The sequence below is a fragment of the Haliotis rubra genome, unplaced genomic scaffold, assembly GCF_003918875.1.
Source record: "Haliotis rubra isolate DU_JTF1 unplaced genomic scaffold, ASM391887v1 Scf2014, whole genome shotgun sequence".
Lineage (NCBI taxonomy): Eukaryota > Metazoa > Mollusca > Gastropoda > Lepetellida > Haliotidae > Haliotis > Haliotis rubra.
The window spans coordinates 36,425-51,671 of record NW_025766020.1 but is presented as its reverse complement, the minus strand read 5'-3'; the positions used below and the strand labels follow the sequence as shown (position 1 = coordinate 51,671).

The following is a 15,247-nucleotide window of genomic DNA, read 5'->3' as shown; positions in this document are numbered from 1 at the left end:
TTCGGATGATTTGACTTTAGGCATCGTGACACGCCCTTGAAGAGATGTGGTGTCGAAGGTGAGTGCACAAACTCAGCATCGTCTGTGTGTGTTAACACGGTCTGAAATTCGACCGATTTGCACAGAACCACTCAAAAACGATTCGACGGATCGGCACTGCTGACTGTTCAAAATTCGACAGATTAGGCCGTAATCTCTAGAATCGTGTCCACCACTGGCGTTGATGCAGGCTTGACAACGACGATGCATATGTTATATTAGGCTTACTGGATGACTAAAGATAATAGTTTGCATCTTAAGCATACTAGAGGACACTTGTGTATGTATGGCGTCTTAGTTCAGATCTAGGCTTACTTGTTGACATTAAGAGCATGGACTGGAAAGTATTCTTATGAAGACTGGGAAATCTTTTGCACTGACGTTTCATAAACTCAACCACATTAAATAGCTTGACACGTGCTAAATTGAATGCCACATTTGAAGTATTATGTCACTGTATGTGTACCATACTGCTATCATCCAGATAGCAATACTATGAAAGTGAATTGTGGCATCAAGAGAAATCTTGCATGACGTTACATGACCCCTTACGCTACCTAACACAATGACGTCGGTCACCAAGACGATGTTCAAGCTATCATTCATTGGTGTGTGTGTGTCACAACAAGAAACTAAAATATATTACACCCTCAACATTTTTACCAACATAGTGGGTCTGAAGTCCCTTACTATGTTCAGAATATTCATGTGAACATAGACTATCTGTTTATTACTGTGCATGCTTCTGGTAATACTCGTTTGTGTTCCATCAAAAAACATTCTGTGCCCAAACACGTTTTTATCCATGAGACCCGTTATCAAGTTTAACTTGTTAGAAATGTTTTCATATAACAAATAGCCGTTCACATTGGGCAGATTGAAACTATTATTTATGGTAAATATATCCGGAGTAGACAGTTTCAACATTTGGTCTACCTCACATTAAATAACCACATTTCCATTGCACTAATTTTCAGTGGCCGAAAAAACGCAAATCTCAAGCCCAGATGTAGTTGTCGAAACATCAAACCTGGGTTTCGGAACCCGGACGTCAAGCCCTGATTGTCATCAAACCTGCCCAAGTGGTCGGAACGTCAAGCCCTGATGGAGTTGTTGTAACATCAAGCTCGGATGTAGTTGTCAGAACATCAACCCTGAGTGAAGTTGTTGGAACATCAAGTCCAGCTGTAGTTGTCAGAACATCAACCCAAAGTGAAGTTGTCGGAACGTCAAGCCCTGATGGAGTTGTTGTAACATCAAGCTTGGATGTAGTTGTCAGAACATCAACCCTGAGTGAAGTTGTCGGAACATCAAGTCCTGATGTAGAACATCAACCTCGGATTTAGTGGTTGAAACGTCAAGCCCGGATGTAAGTCTCCAAACATCGATCCCGGAGGTAGGTGTACAAACATCAAACCTGGGTGAAGCTGTTCAAACAACACTTTCTGCTGTGATAAGTACTGGTTCGGTTATCGAATCGGCAAGCCCTGGTGTATCAAACACACGCTCTGTTATGTCAGACTACACATCTGCGTCGATAGATCCTTCTCCAACGACGCATGACGTCTCATCCACCGTCATTCCAACAACATCACTTCCTCCACCGACGTTGTCCATGACCGATGTCAGTGTCTACGAAGGAGACGGGGACGCGATTCTCCTGTGTCAGATGGACAGAAGCTACACATTGAGCAGTGTGCACTTCTTCAAGGATGACGCCCTGTTAGACCAGTCTCCAGACATCAGCGACAACATGACCGAGTTCTCCTACAGGATAAACGATCCACGCTGCACTGACACCGGTGGATATGAATGTCGCGTAGTGAGCGAAGAGGGGAATCTCACAACGACGGCGAATGTTACAGTTCTTGGTAAGCACTGACAACGTCTGTTTTAACGCAATTATAGCCACATGCTAAATGATGCTGGAGGCATAATATAGAACATCAACGAAAACTCGACTTCAAATATGTCATGCATAATTCAATAGTTTCATAATGTATACACATACTCACGCACTCACAACATATGCTATACACACGTAAGTTCTGTTTCATTAGTATGAGATCACTTTTTAATCCACTACTTGCGGATTCTCGTATCAGTTCGATCAGGACAGCCGACCTTGACCCTGCCGTTTGAGATAGTGGAAGGCAGATGGAAGGAGACGTCATTGTTTGTGTGCACCTACAGACAAGGTGTCCCTCCAGCTGAAGTATACTGGAGTGCAACACTGGCCAATGGAACAACACTGGACAGACTGAACTTCATCACACAGGAGTTTGTGGCGGAGAACCAGACTGACACGTGTGCCCTGGAGGCGACCTCCCAGTTTTACTATGCCTTCAGTATGGCATGGAATGCCTCCAGCATCTGCTGTAACGTCAAGCAAGGAGCTAACACATCCACAGCCTGTGGAGATGTTCATGTTATTCCATGTAAGTAGATACAAATATCAGACAATTTACTACACTTGAATAGATTGTATAACCATTGTGTGCATTTAATCATTTATTAGCAACACTGAGTGGCATCGTATTTCTCGACTGACAAAATACTGATGCGTATTATAAGAAGTAGCTATTATTTATATGATCATTTTTTCAGCGGACATGTGCGTGAACCAGACTGGGAAATTAGAGCATCCCTACACGTGTCAACTCTGGATAGATTGTGTCAACGATGTTGTGTACATCGGGACATGTGGGGAAGGCCAGTGCATTGATGTAGAGAATGATATGTGTACGTCAGGAGGTCCTCCTCCTGGTCCATCAGGTATATAACAGACGTTTATGACTAAAGAGTAAACAAGACTCTAACAAGTAAACTTATACGTTAAACAAAAGAAAGGGTTGAGGCGCTCTTCTCCTTTAGTGATCAATACGTTTATGAAAATGAGTCCTGTTATTTATTTATCTTTACAAATACAAAACCATATCAGTGACCTAGCAAAATTCTGACAAAATGTGAATGCCATATAAAGTGGGCAAATTCAACATATTTATCATCAGGGATAACACTCTCTCAGTTGGAGGCATTTTGAGATTAAATGAGATAAAAATATGTGCTATAGAGTGCCAGTTGTCAGACCAGCATTTTGTCGACGCTGCGTTGGCTGTACGAGATTGATCAGTGAGCTTTGTGAGCTGGTGAGGCTGACTCTGAGAGTGCGGCATCGAATGCCGAATGGGACTTAACCAAAGGGTTCTAACATATGTTCTTTACAGAGAAAGTGTAATCCCAAGTATAAAAAGTGTTGACCACTTTCTGAATGGCACTGTGCATCATACATCTGCCACACTGAAGTACTATCCAGACATTGATATACATACATACATAGTAACATTTGTAAAGCGCCGATATCCAGCTCAGCTGCTCAAAGGCGCTTTGTTTTTTCCCTCGATCACTGGGTGTCAATCTCAAGTAGTATTATTAATCTCAACTCCGTGGGGATCATACAACTCTTGCAGCCACTAGGAGCACCGAGTTAGTGTGCCTTTCCCATCCTTACGAGGTACCTAAATGTGCTTGATTTATACAGTAGGTGACTGATACGTGCAGTAAGTGACTACTTCTATGTGACTCTTCCACAAAGGTGAATTCTCCTGTGAAGGCAGAGTGAGTGGCGATCGCATACCACGAAGTTACACATACCCAAGTCACTGCAGAGAGTACTACTGGTGTGTGAATGGTGCTCCCAACAACATTACATGTCCTGGGGATTCCTATGTCATCTGGAATACAACATCAGAGTTGGCCTGTACTGACGATTATGCTCTTTCATATTGTGCAGTGAAAGGTAATCCTCATCCTTGAATTACCTAGGAACTGGCATCAAGTACTTATGTGCGTGTCATGCACTGCCTATATCCAGTCTCCTCTTTACATTCTGTCATCACGAGATTAATGTATCCGTGCCCACTGGAGTTTAGTCTGATTACCACCTCTCTGAAAATATAAATGTTTATATTCTCATGGTAAATTTCCCGCATTTTCATTAATGGAGACTGTAGAAAGTCTGTTTCCTGGAACTACCTTACCTCCTGTTGTTTCAGCTGCTAATGAAAGTACAAGTGGGACAGGAACGACTGTGGGTAAGAGCCATGTTTCCTTTGACTTTTTTATCCCCCTGAATTATATAATCAAATAGTTAAATGTCGGTGTTGAAAAGTAATGTCGGACATATGGTTAAGCGTTGCGGACATTCAATGTATGGTTACATCCTGTGACCCAAACCGTAAGCAGTAGAGCATTCGTTTAGCTAAACCTCGGATTTAGTGGTTGAAACGTCAAGCCCGAATGTAAGTCTCCAAACATCGATCCCGGAGGTAGGTGTACAAACATCAAACCTGGGTGAAGCTGTTCAAACAACACTTTCTGCTGTGATAAGTACTGGTTCGGTTATCGAATCGGCAAGCCCTGGTGTATCAAACACACGCTCTGTTATGTCAGACTACACATCTGCGTCGATAGATCCTTCTCCAACGACGCATGACGTCTCATCCACCGTCATTCCAACAACATCACTTCCTCCACCGACGTTGTCCATGACCGATGTCAGTGTCTACGAAGGAGACGGGGACGTGATTCTCCTGTGTCAGATGGACAGAAACTACACATTCAGCAGTGTGCACTTCTTCAAGGATGACGCCCTGTTAGGCCAGTCTCCAGACGTCAGCGACAACATGACCGAGTTCACCTACAGGATAAACGATCCACGCTGCACTGACACCGGAGGATATGAATGTCGTGTAGTGAGCGAAGAGGGGAATCTCACAACGACGGCGAATGTTACAGTTCTTGGTAAGCACTGACAACGTCTGTTTTAACGCAATTATAGCCACATCCTAAATGATGCTGGAGGCATAATATAGAACATCAACGAAAACTCGACTTCAAATATGTCATGCATAATTCAATAGTTTCATAATGTATACACATACTCACGCACTCACAACATATGCTATACACACGTAAGTTCTGTTTCATTAGTATGAGATCACTTTTTAATCCACTACTTGCGGATTCTCGTATCAGTTCGATCAGGACAGCCGACCTTGACCCTGCCGTTTGAGATAGTGGAAGGCAGATGGAAGGAGACGTCATTGTTTGTGTGCACCTACAGACAAGGTGTCCCTCCAGCTGAAGTATACTGGAGTGCAACACTGGCCAATGGAACAACACTGGACAGACTGAACTTCATCACACAGGAGTTTGTGGCGGAGAACCAGACTGACACGTGTGCCCTGGAGGCGACCTCCCAGTTTTACTATGCCTTCAGTATGGCATGGAATGCCTCCAGCATCTGCTGTAACGTCAAGCAAGGAGCTAACACATCCACAGCCTGTGGAGATGTTCATGTTATTCCATGTAAGTAGATACAAATATCAGACAATTTACTACACTTGAATAGATTGTATAACCATTGTGTGCATTTAATCATTTATTAGCAACACTGAGTGGCATCGTATTTCTCGACTGACAAAATACTGATGCGTATTATAAGAAGTAGCTATTATTTATATGATCATTTTTTCAGCGGACATGTGCGTGAACCAGACTGGGAAATTAGAGCATCCCTACACGTGTCAACTCTGGATCTCATGTGTCAACGATGTTGTGTACATCGGGACATGTGGGGAAGGCCAGTGCATTGATGTAGAGAATGATATGTGTACGTCAGGAGGTCCTCCTCCTGGTCCATCAGGTATATAACAGACGTTTATGACTAAAGAGTAAACAAGACTCTAACAAGTAAACTTATACGTTAAACAAAAGAAAGGGTTGGGGCGCTCTTCTCCTTTAGTGATCAATACGTTTATGAAAATGAGTCCTGTTATTTATTTATCTTTACAAATACAAAACCATATCAGTGACCTAGCAAAATTCTGACAAAATGTGAATGCCATATAAAGTGGGCAAATTCAACATATTTATCATCAGGGATAACACTCTCTCAGTTGGAGGCATTTTGAGATTAAATGAGATAAAAATATGTGCTATAGAGTGCCAGTTGTCAGACCAGCATTTTGTCGACGCTGCGTTGGCTGTACGAGATTGATCGGTGAGCTTTGTGAGCTGGTGAGGCTGACTCTGAGAGTGCGGCATCGAATGCCGAATAGGACTTAACCAAAAGGGTTCTAACATATGTTCTTTACAGAGAAAGTGTAATCCCAAGTATAAAAAGTGTTGACCACTTTCTGAATGGCACTGTGCATCATACATCTGCCACACTGAAGTACTATCCAGACATTGATATACATACATACATAGTAACATTTGTATAGCGCCGATATCCAGCTCAGCTGCTCAAAGGCGCTTTGTTTTTCCCTCGATCACTGGGTGTCAATCTCAAGTAGTATTATTAATCTCAACTCCGTGGGGATCATACAACTCTTGCAGCCACTAGGAGCACCGAGTTAGTGTGCCTTTCCCATCCTTACGAGGTACCTAAATGTGCTTGATTTTACAGTAGGTGACTGATACGTGCAGTAAGTGACTACTTCTATGTGACTCTTCCACAAAGGTGAATTCTCCTGTGAAGGCAGAGTGAGTGGCGATCGCATACCACGAAGTTACACATACCCAAGTCACTGCAGAGAGTACTACTGGTGTGTGAATGGTGCTCCCAACAACATTACATGTCCTGGGGATTCCTATGTCATCTGGAATACAACATCAGAGTTGGCCTGTACTGACGATTATGCTCTTTCATATTGTGCAGTGAAAGGTAATCCTCATCCTTGAATTACCTAGGAACTGGCATCAAGTACTTATGTGCGTGTCATGCACTGCCTATATCCAGTCTCCTCTTTACATTCTGTCATCACGAGATTAATGTATCCGTGCCCACTGGAGTTTAGTCTGATTACCACCTCTCTGAAAATATAAATGTTTATATTCTCATGGTAAATTTCCCGCATTTTCATTAATGGAGACTGTAGAAAGTCTGTTTCCTGGAACTACCTTACCTCCTGTTGTTTCAGCTGCTAATGAAAGTACGAGTGGGACAGGAACGACTGTGGGTAAGAGCCATGTTTCCTTTGACTTTTTTATCCCCTGAATTATATAATCAAATAGTTAAATGTCGGTGTTGAAAAGTAATGTCGGACATATGGTTAAGCGTTGCGGACATTCAATGTATGGTTACATCCTGTGACCCAAACCGTAAGCAGTAGAGCATTCGTTTAGCTAAACCTCGGATTTAGTGGTTGAAACGTCAAGCCCGAATGTAAGTCTCCAAACATCGATCCCGGAGGTAGGTGTACAAACATCAAACCTGGGTGAAGCTGTTCAAACAACACTTTCTGCTGTGATAAGTACTGGTTCGGTTATCGAATCGGCAAGCCCTGGTGTATCAAACACACGCTCTGTTATGTCAGACTACACATCTGCGTCGATAGATCCTTCTCCAACGACGCATGACGTCTCATCCACCGTCATTCCAACAACATCACTTCCTCCACCGACGTTGTCCATGACCGATGTCAGTGTCTACGAAGGAGACGGGGACGCGATTCTCCTGTGTCAGATGGACAGAAGCTACACATTGAGCAGTGTGCACTTCTTCAAGGATGACGCCCTGTTAGACCAGTCTCCAGACATCAGCGACAACATGACCGAGTTCTCCTACAGGATAAACGATCCACGCTGCACTGACACCGGTGGATATGAATGTCGCGTAGTGAGCGAAGAGGGGAATCTCACAACGACGGCGAATGTTACAGTTCTTGGTAAGCACTGACAACGTCTGTTTTAACGCAATTATAGCCACATGCTAAATGATGCTGGAGGCATAATATAGAACATCAACGAAAACTCGACTTCAAATATGTCATGCATAATTCAATAGTTTCATAATGTATACACATACTCACGCACTCACAACATATGCTATACACACGTAAGTTCTGTTTCATTAGTATGAGATCACTTTTTAATCCACTACTTGCGGATTCTCGTATCAGTTCGATCAGGACAGCCGACCTTGACCCTGCCGTTTGAGATAGTGGAAGGCAGATGGAAGGAGACGTCATTGTTTGTGTGCACCTACAGACAAGGTGTCCCTCCAGCTGAAGTATACTGGAGTGCAACACTGGCCAATGGAACAACACTGGACAGACTGAACTTCATCACACAGGAGTTTGTGGCGGAGAACCAGACTGACACGTGTGCCCTGGAGGCGACCTCCCAGTTTTACTATGCCTTCAGTATGGCATGGAATGCCTCCAGCATCTGCTGTAACGTCAAGCAAGGAGCTAACACATCCACAGCCTGTGGAGATGTTCATGTTATTCCATGTAAGTAGATACAAATATCAGACAATTTACTACACTTGAATAGATTGTATAACCATTGTGTGCATTTAATCATTTATTAGCAACACTGAGTGGCATCGTATTTCTCGACTGACAAAATACTGATGCGTATTATAAGAAGTAGCTATTATTTATATGATCATTTTTTCAGCGGACATGTGCGTGAACCAGACTGGGAAATTAGAGCATCCCTACACGTGTCAACTCTGGATCTCATGTGTCAACGATGTTGTGTACATCGGGACATGTGGGGAAGGCCAGTGCATTGATGTAGAGAATGATATGTGTACGTCAGGAGGTCCTCCTCCTGGTCCATCAGGTATATAACAGACGTTTATGACTAAAGAGTAAACAAGACTCTAACAAGTAAACTTATACGTTAAACAAAAGAAAGGGTTGGGGCGCTCTTCTCCTTTAGTGATCAATACGTTTATGAAAATGAGTCCTGTTATTTATTTATCTTTACAAATACAAAACCATATCAGTGACCTAGCAAAATTCTGACAAAATGTGAATGCCATATAAAGTGGGCAAATTCAACATATTTATCATCAGGGATAACACTCTCTCAGTTGGAGGCATTTTGAGATTAAATGAGATAAAAATATGTGCTATAGAGTGCCAGTTGTCAGACCAGCATTTTGTCGACGCTGCGTTGGCTGTACGAGATTGATCGGTGAGCTGGTGATCTGGTGCCTGACTCTGAGAGTGCGGCATCGAATGCCGAATGGGACTTAACCAAAAGGGTTCTAACATATGTTCTTTACAGAGAAAGTGTAATCCCAAGTATAAAAAGTGTTGACCACTTTCTGAATGGCACTGTGCATCATACATCTGCCACACTGAAGTACTATCCAGACATTGATATACATACATACATAGTAACATTTGTATAGCGCCGATATCCAGCTCAGCTGCTCAAAGGCGCTTTGTTTTTTCCCTCGATCACTGGGTGTCAATCTCAAGTAGTATTATTAATCTCAACTCCGTGGGGATCATACAACTCTTGCAGCCACTAGGAGCACCGAGTTAGTGTGCCTTTCCCATCCTTACGAGGTACCTAAATGTGCTTGATTTTTACAGTAGGTGACTGATACGTGCAGTAAGTGACTACTTCTATGTGACTCTTCCACAAAGGTGAATTCTCCTGTGAAGGCAGAGTGAGTGGCGATCGCATACCACGAAGTTACACATACCCAAGTCACTGCAGAGAGTACTACTGGTGCGTGAACGGTGCTCCCACCAACATTACATGTCCTGGGATTCCTATGTCATCTGGAATACAACATCAGAGTTGGCCTGTACTGACGATTATGCTCTTTCATATTGTGCAGTGAAAGGTAATCCTCATCCTTGAATTACCTAGGAACTGGCATCAAGTACTTATGTGCGTGTCATGCACTACCTATATCCAGTCTCCTCTTTACATTCTGTCATCACGAGATTAATGTATCCGTGCCCACTGGAGAAATATAAATGTTTATATTCTCATGGTAAATTTCCCGCATTTTCATTAATGGAGACTGTAGAAAGTCTGTATCCTGGAACTACCTTACCTCCTGTTGTTTCAGCTGCTAATGAAAGTACGAGTGGGACAGGAACGACTGTGGGTAAGAGCCATGTTTCCTTTGACTTTTTTATCCCCTGAATTATATAATCAAATAGTTAAATGTCGGTGTTGAAAAGTAATGTCTGACATATGGTTGAGCGTTGCGGACATTAGAATGTATGGTTACATCCTGTGACATCGTATTATTACCCACGTGGTCAACGCTGTACGTCACACGAGTGTCGTATCGCGTTGACCTGGACTTGACCTGAAATTCTAAGCGTTTTTACTTACTGCCATTGTATATTTGATATCCTGTAGATACGATCATAACAACTAAATGCATATTTTTGTTGTGTCATAACATATAATTAACATAAACCATTTTCTTTTCTTGAATCAGCGCCAGACAGAAACCACGACGATAGGTAATGTCATTTTTGTTTCAACACTCTCAATCTGAGTATGATTTTTACCATCCAATACTGGTTTCCAGAGGAGATATCGCTTGTAAAAGATCAAGCGACATCTCCTAGGAGATATCGTTTAGGGAAGTTTTGAGCTAATTGCTGATTGGTCAATATATTCTGACTACTTTCATCTCCCTTAGCTGTAAACAATGATGGCCAAAGCATTTGAGCTATATTGTTCATGATTTGTTCTAACGGCATAAAAGTTTACTAAAAATGCAATAAAGAAATGGTGAAACTTATGCATTGCAGAATTTAAAGCAATGAATGTTAGCACTACTTTTCTATGTGCTTGTTTTTGACGTAATGGTGTCACACGTTCCCTCATCCATCACTCGGGTTCACGTGGATGTATTCATACGCAATTTCTTCAAATGAACTTATTACAGGTGACGTTTCGTTTTTAATTTCTCTTGAACGACAAACTAAGTAAGATATTGGATGATGAATAGAATCACACTCCTGTCTTTTGCTATCAAATATATCACCACTCGTTGATAAAAGGGTGAAAACTCTGAGGCTTCCCTCCGTGTTTTCTCATTTTTATCAACTCGTTAAGGTATCTATGCATAAACACGATAACCAGCGTCAGTCACTCATTCATTACCCAATGGCTATGTAAACAATCTCGCACATAACTGACATTATTGGCAGTGTATAATGCCATACAAAGAAACCCATTGGTAATTAGCACATTGAGGATTTTTTTTGTTAACTACTGTCAACTACTGTCAACTACTGAATATCGCGACTTCGGAATAGAAGGTTCGTGGTTCGAATCCCAGCACGGGACTCGGAAATTTTATGGCCGCTACATTGGCGCCCAACGTGGGGCTGAGCACGTTCATATCAAATTTGAGCAAAATAAGTCTTAGTACCCAACTATGCGGCTCGGGACGTGCCTTCTGGTAATACTAGCAGTCCAAGTCTCACCATACCCTTTGTTTGTTCAAGATCCATTCTCCTGCAAAAGCAGAGCAACTGGCGACAATATTCCTCGTGAATACACTCATCCAAATCACTGCCAGGATTATTATTGGTGCGTAAATGGAGCTCCCTACAATAGGACGTGTGCGGGATCGTCCTTTTTCATGGCTAATGCAACACAAGCTTTGGCCTGCACCAACGATCTTTCACTGTCATATTGTGCACAGCAACGTCCCCCAACCAGTGAGTATGACTTTTATCCTTGCAAAGTCACGTACTTCTTCAAATCGCTTGATAAAGCGAACTTTGATGATAGCCATACAATATATCTAGCATTCAATATATGTCTGTCTGTTATATTACGGTGTTGAGAACATTGTAGTCTTTTTCCGTGTCTTTAGACACACAACTGTGTAAACCAAACCAGTAATGTAGGACTGTCTTTGTCCTTTCAGCTGCTGGTGATAATAACACTGAAGATACAACCGTCACTACCGTGGGTAAGGATGATGCAACGCAATAAAAGAATTACACAAGATACATAAGTCATGATATCAAGGGACACAATATAATACAATATTTTACGTATCATTGAATAGAGCAAACCCGACATACTCTAATACATTACCCAAGCGGGTAATTACACAAGATATACTGACTGACTATTTAGCATACAGCAATATACCATTACCCGAGAGGGTAATTACACAAGATATACAATATACATAATCATAGTACATATTCAGACAGTAGTAGTAGTAGTAGTAGTAGTAGTAGTAGTAGTAGTAGTAGTAGTAGTAGTAGTAGTAGTAGTAGTAGTAGTAGTAGTAGTAGTAGTAGTAGTAGTAGTAGTAGTAGTAAGGTTGAATCGGAAAGTAACGTTCCTTACCTGAGTGACTAAATGTGAGTTGATAAGGCATCCACAGAATAATTTGTGACTGTCTGTCGTCCGTATTATATACCTATTCTAGCTATCACAGATAAACGCATTTACTGATTAAACTTACGATAACGTTGTAATTATAGACTTGAGATTATATAATTTAGTTGGACCGAAGCATCGATGATAAATTTTATAATGGATGTCCACTTGCGCTACGAATGTGTATGTGGCACGCGAGTGTCTATATCCGATGCTCTTTATCAGTGTGACCCTTGGCAGGTTTAAGATAGTGGAACGTTCTTATTAGTATGTCATATGTCCAATTTCCAATAACTTAAAATGTCATAAAGTATTTGTAAACTTTGTCCTCTTTCGCCATGTCAATGATTTGTCACAGTTTCATGGAGATTAACACTTGTCCAAGAACTCATGATTTGAAAGTCAAAAGTAATCGAGTGATGTGAAATGATGATATTCAGTTCCAACAATATAAGTGGACACCTTAAAGTGTGTTCAGAACACAGCAAAACCTCAATATTGCTTTGTCTTTTCTTAAATAGATCCAACAAACGTCACGTCAGGTACTGGGTGTGTTTAAGTGTGCTGTGTATTGTTGTTTTAACCGAAACAAGTCGTACATAAATATGTGTGTAATAATACCATTTCCTTTCTTGTTGCAATATGTTTTGTTCTATACTAACTTGTGTTTTTACGTCACATAGAAACTAATATATGCAGTGACTAATTATAATTTCTCTTTCGAAATTTGCCATATTATCTTACCTTATGCTAAACAAAAAACGAAACTGCACACGTGTTACTGTATGTCCCAAACATACTCATATAGAACATAAAATGTTGTGAGTGGATAAATCTGGCTTATGGATGTAAAGCTAAAATAGGATTAGGCATTAAGGTGAGTTTGGTTCACCTTCCATACTCAACAGCATCACGCTTGGGTCACCTTTTGATTTCACAGGGACTAGGCAATTGCATTGGAGCTTGTACAGTACCGCATATGTCCTTTTCTTGCATTCACAAGAGCAAGGCAACGTTGTCTCGCTGACAGCCTAACACCCGTGAACACAGGATCAGACAGCCTGCGCCATTGCTGTACCAACATGGCGCCGCCCAGCTCTTGAACATTCCGGGGCTGACGTATCAAGGCACGAAGGCTTCTTCCAAGAGCATACGATACGTGCTCGATGGGACTGAGGTCAGGTGATCTCGATGGCCAATCCATCACGTCAATACCAGCATTTTGCAGGACATTTAGCCATCTGTAGGTGCAATTGTGCCCGGCGTAGACGTCCATTACGGTTTGTTTACCTGTGGCAGAATCGGCGCAGTATAAGGACGTCAAGCACGAAAGAAGGGCAGCACACAAGCGGTTTGGTATGGACTTGGCAGTTACGGGATTCGAAACAATGCGTTGACGTTGCGGTCGTAAAACGATGACTGACTGACTGAGTTTGATTTTACGCCGTTTTTAGCAATATTCCAGCAATATCACGGCGGGGGACACCAGAATTGGGCTTCACCCATTGTACCCGGGATTCGAACCCGGGTCTTCGGCGTGACGAGCCAACGCTTTAACCACTAGGCTACCCAACCGACCCCGTAAAACGATGACAAGTCAAGTCAAATCAAAGGTTATTCTCATGAGTCATATACATGACACAGAGTAAACAAATATACATAAAAAAACCCAATGAAACACATACATGTTATATTAACGGAGCGTGCGCAAGCCCAATTTCACAAAAAGAGCAAGTTTAACAAGTATTGGTTTGTATGTGATAGACATAAGTGAATTATATTTTTCAACAGAGGGATGTTTACAATAATAGGGAGATATTTGTTTCGTAATTCGTTTATCACATTCCATTCTAACATAAAGTGAAATTCATCCCCAATTTTACTCTTACATGATGTACACGGTCTATTTTCTTTATCAACTTTATGCCATCTACCACTTTCAGGGAGTCTATAGTTACAGGTTCTAAGTTTTGTGGTATAAATACGTAAATCCAGAGGAAGTTGCAACAAATAAGTTTCAATATAAAGATTATCCTTAAACATATTGTAATATAGGTCTTTCGATGATTGTGCTTTACGTTCACTCCAAGTTTGTAGAAACTGATCAACGAGTACAGTTTTAACATTATTTATCAGCCAATGGGTATTCTGAAATTCTTGTAACTGCCAAATGTAACTAAAGCCTGTACTCTTTAAGACAGATTTTACTTCTGCTGTTAGTGGATATGTAGCATTTGCCTGAGAATTTTGCAAACTGAACATTAATTTATACATAACTTTTGATAGTTTACCATGAGATAATAATAATTTACATCATGATAACATTCTCAAAAAAAAAATTTGATAGAAATACTTAGTGGATATCTACCAAGTTCACCGTAAACCATAAAGTCTGGGGTTGTTGTTTTTACCTTCAATGTGTATTTACAAAATTTCAAATGAATACGTTTTAATTGAATAGTGTTTTCGTAGCCCCACACCTCAGCACCATACAATAAAATAGGCTTAACAAGTTGATCAAAAAGTTTAAGTTGGCAGTCGAACGGTATATGGCGTAGCCGAATTTGATTGTGCTCAACATGTGACGTCACGAAAGGCCGTCCTGACCTGGGCGTACCCGTTTGATGCACACATGTCCTGAGGGTGTGAATTGTCCATCTATTGCATCTCATGGCACGTGCAACAGCCACAGTAGACTGATCAGCATGGAGCATGCGATTGCACGTTCTCGTTCAACATTTTTAAGGCGTGTCATGAACATGGTTTTTCTCTCAAGAACTGTTAACGTGTTTTTGTTAATCACTCAGCAAATTCTGCACACGTGTTGGTGGTTAGGCACATGGAATTGTGGTCACACGTGCTGGGTCGCGTTTTCACAAAAGAGCGTGCTGCATGCACCCCGCATGGTTCACCATTGTTGAAATAGGAGGCTACATCAGGTTAGACCTGGCCTGGTCTTTATGATATTCTCCATATTAAGTGCCTTTGAATACCCATTTTCAATATAATTTATTGCTCTAAG

The 15,247-nt window shown here is 41.5% G+C and overlaps 2 protein-coding genes across 9 annotated transcripts in view; both read left to right on the top strand.

The window, feature by feature from the left end:
* The first annotated feature begins 1,395 nt into the window (after positions 1-1,395).
* Positions 1,396-4,189, top strand: LOC124275723. Its single transcript, XM_046711369.1, has 5 exons — positions 1,396-1,910; positions 2,145-2,477; positions 2,647-2,814; positions 3,635-3,838; positions 4,095-4,189. Exons 1-5 carry the CDS (start codon positions 1,553-1,555, stop codon positions 4,187-4,189), a joined length of 1,158 nt encoding a protein of 385 aa, XP_046567325.1. The 5' UTR covers positions 1,396-1,552.
* Positions 4,190-4,355: 166 nt separating this feature from the next.
* Positions 4,356-15,247, top strand: part of LOC124275722 — a 45,926-nt gene continuing 35,034 nt past the window's right edge. Inside the window, exons 1-9 of one of the 8 annotated variants that reach the window (XM_046711362.1) lie at positions 4,357-4,842; positions 5,077-5,409; positions 5,579-5,746; positions 6,566-6,769; positions 9,929-9,967; positions 10,310-10,334; positions 11,331-11,546; positions 11,759-11,803; positions 12,747-12,767. In XM_046711362.1, coding sequence (XP_046567318.1) covers positions 4,485-4,842; positions 5,077-5,409; positions 5,579-5,746; positions 6,566-6,769; positions 9,929-9,967; positions 10,310-10,334; positions 11,331-11,379 — 1,176 coding nt within the window. In that variant the 5' untranslated portion in view covers positions 4,357-4,484 and the 3' untranslated portion in view covers positions 11,380-11,546; positions 11,759-11,803; positions 12,747-12,767. Of the gene's footprint in view, positions 4,843-5,076; positions 5,410-5,578; positions 5,747-6,565; positions 6,770-7,025; positions 7,075-7,283; positions 7,773-8,006; positions 8,340-8,508; positions 8,677-9,494; positions 9,698-9,928; positions 9,968-10,309; positions 10,335-11,330; positions 11,547-11,758; positions 11,804-12,746; positions 12,768-15,247 lie in introns of those variants that run through there. The other 7 variants (XM_046711368.1, XM_046711366.1, XM_046711360.1 and 4 more) reach the window with 7 other exon arrangements.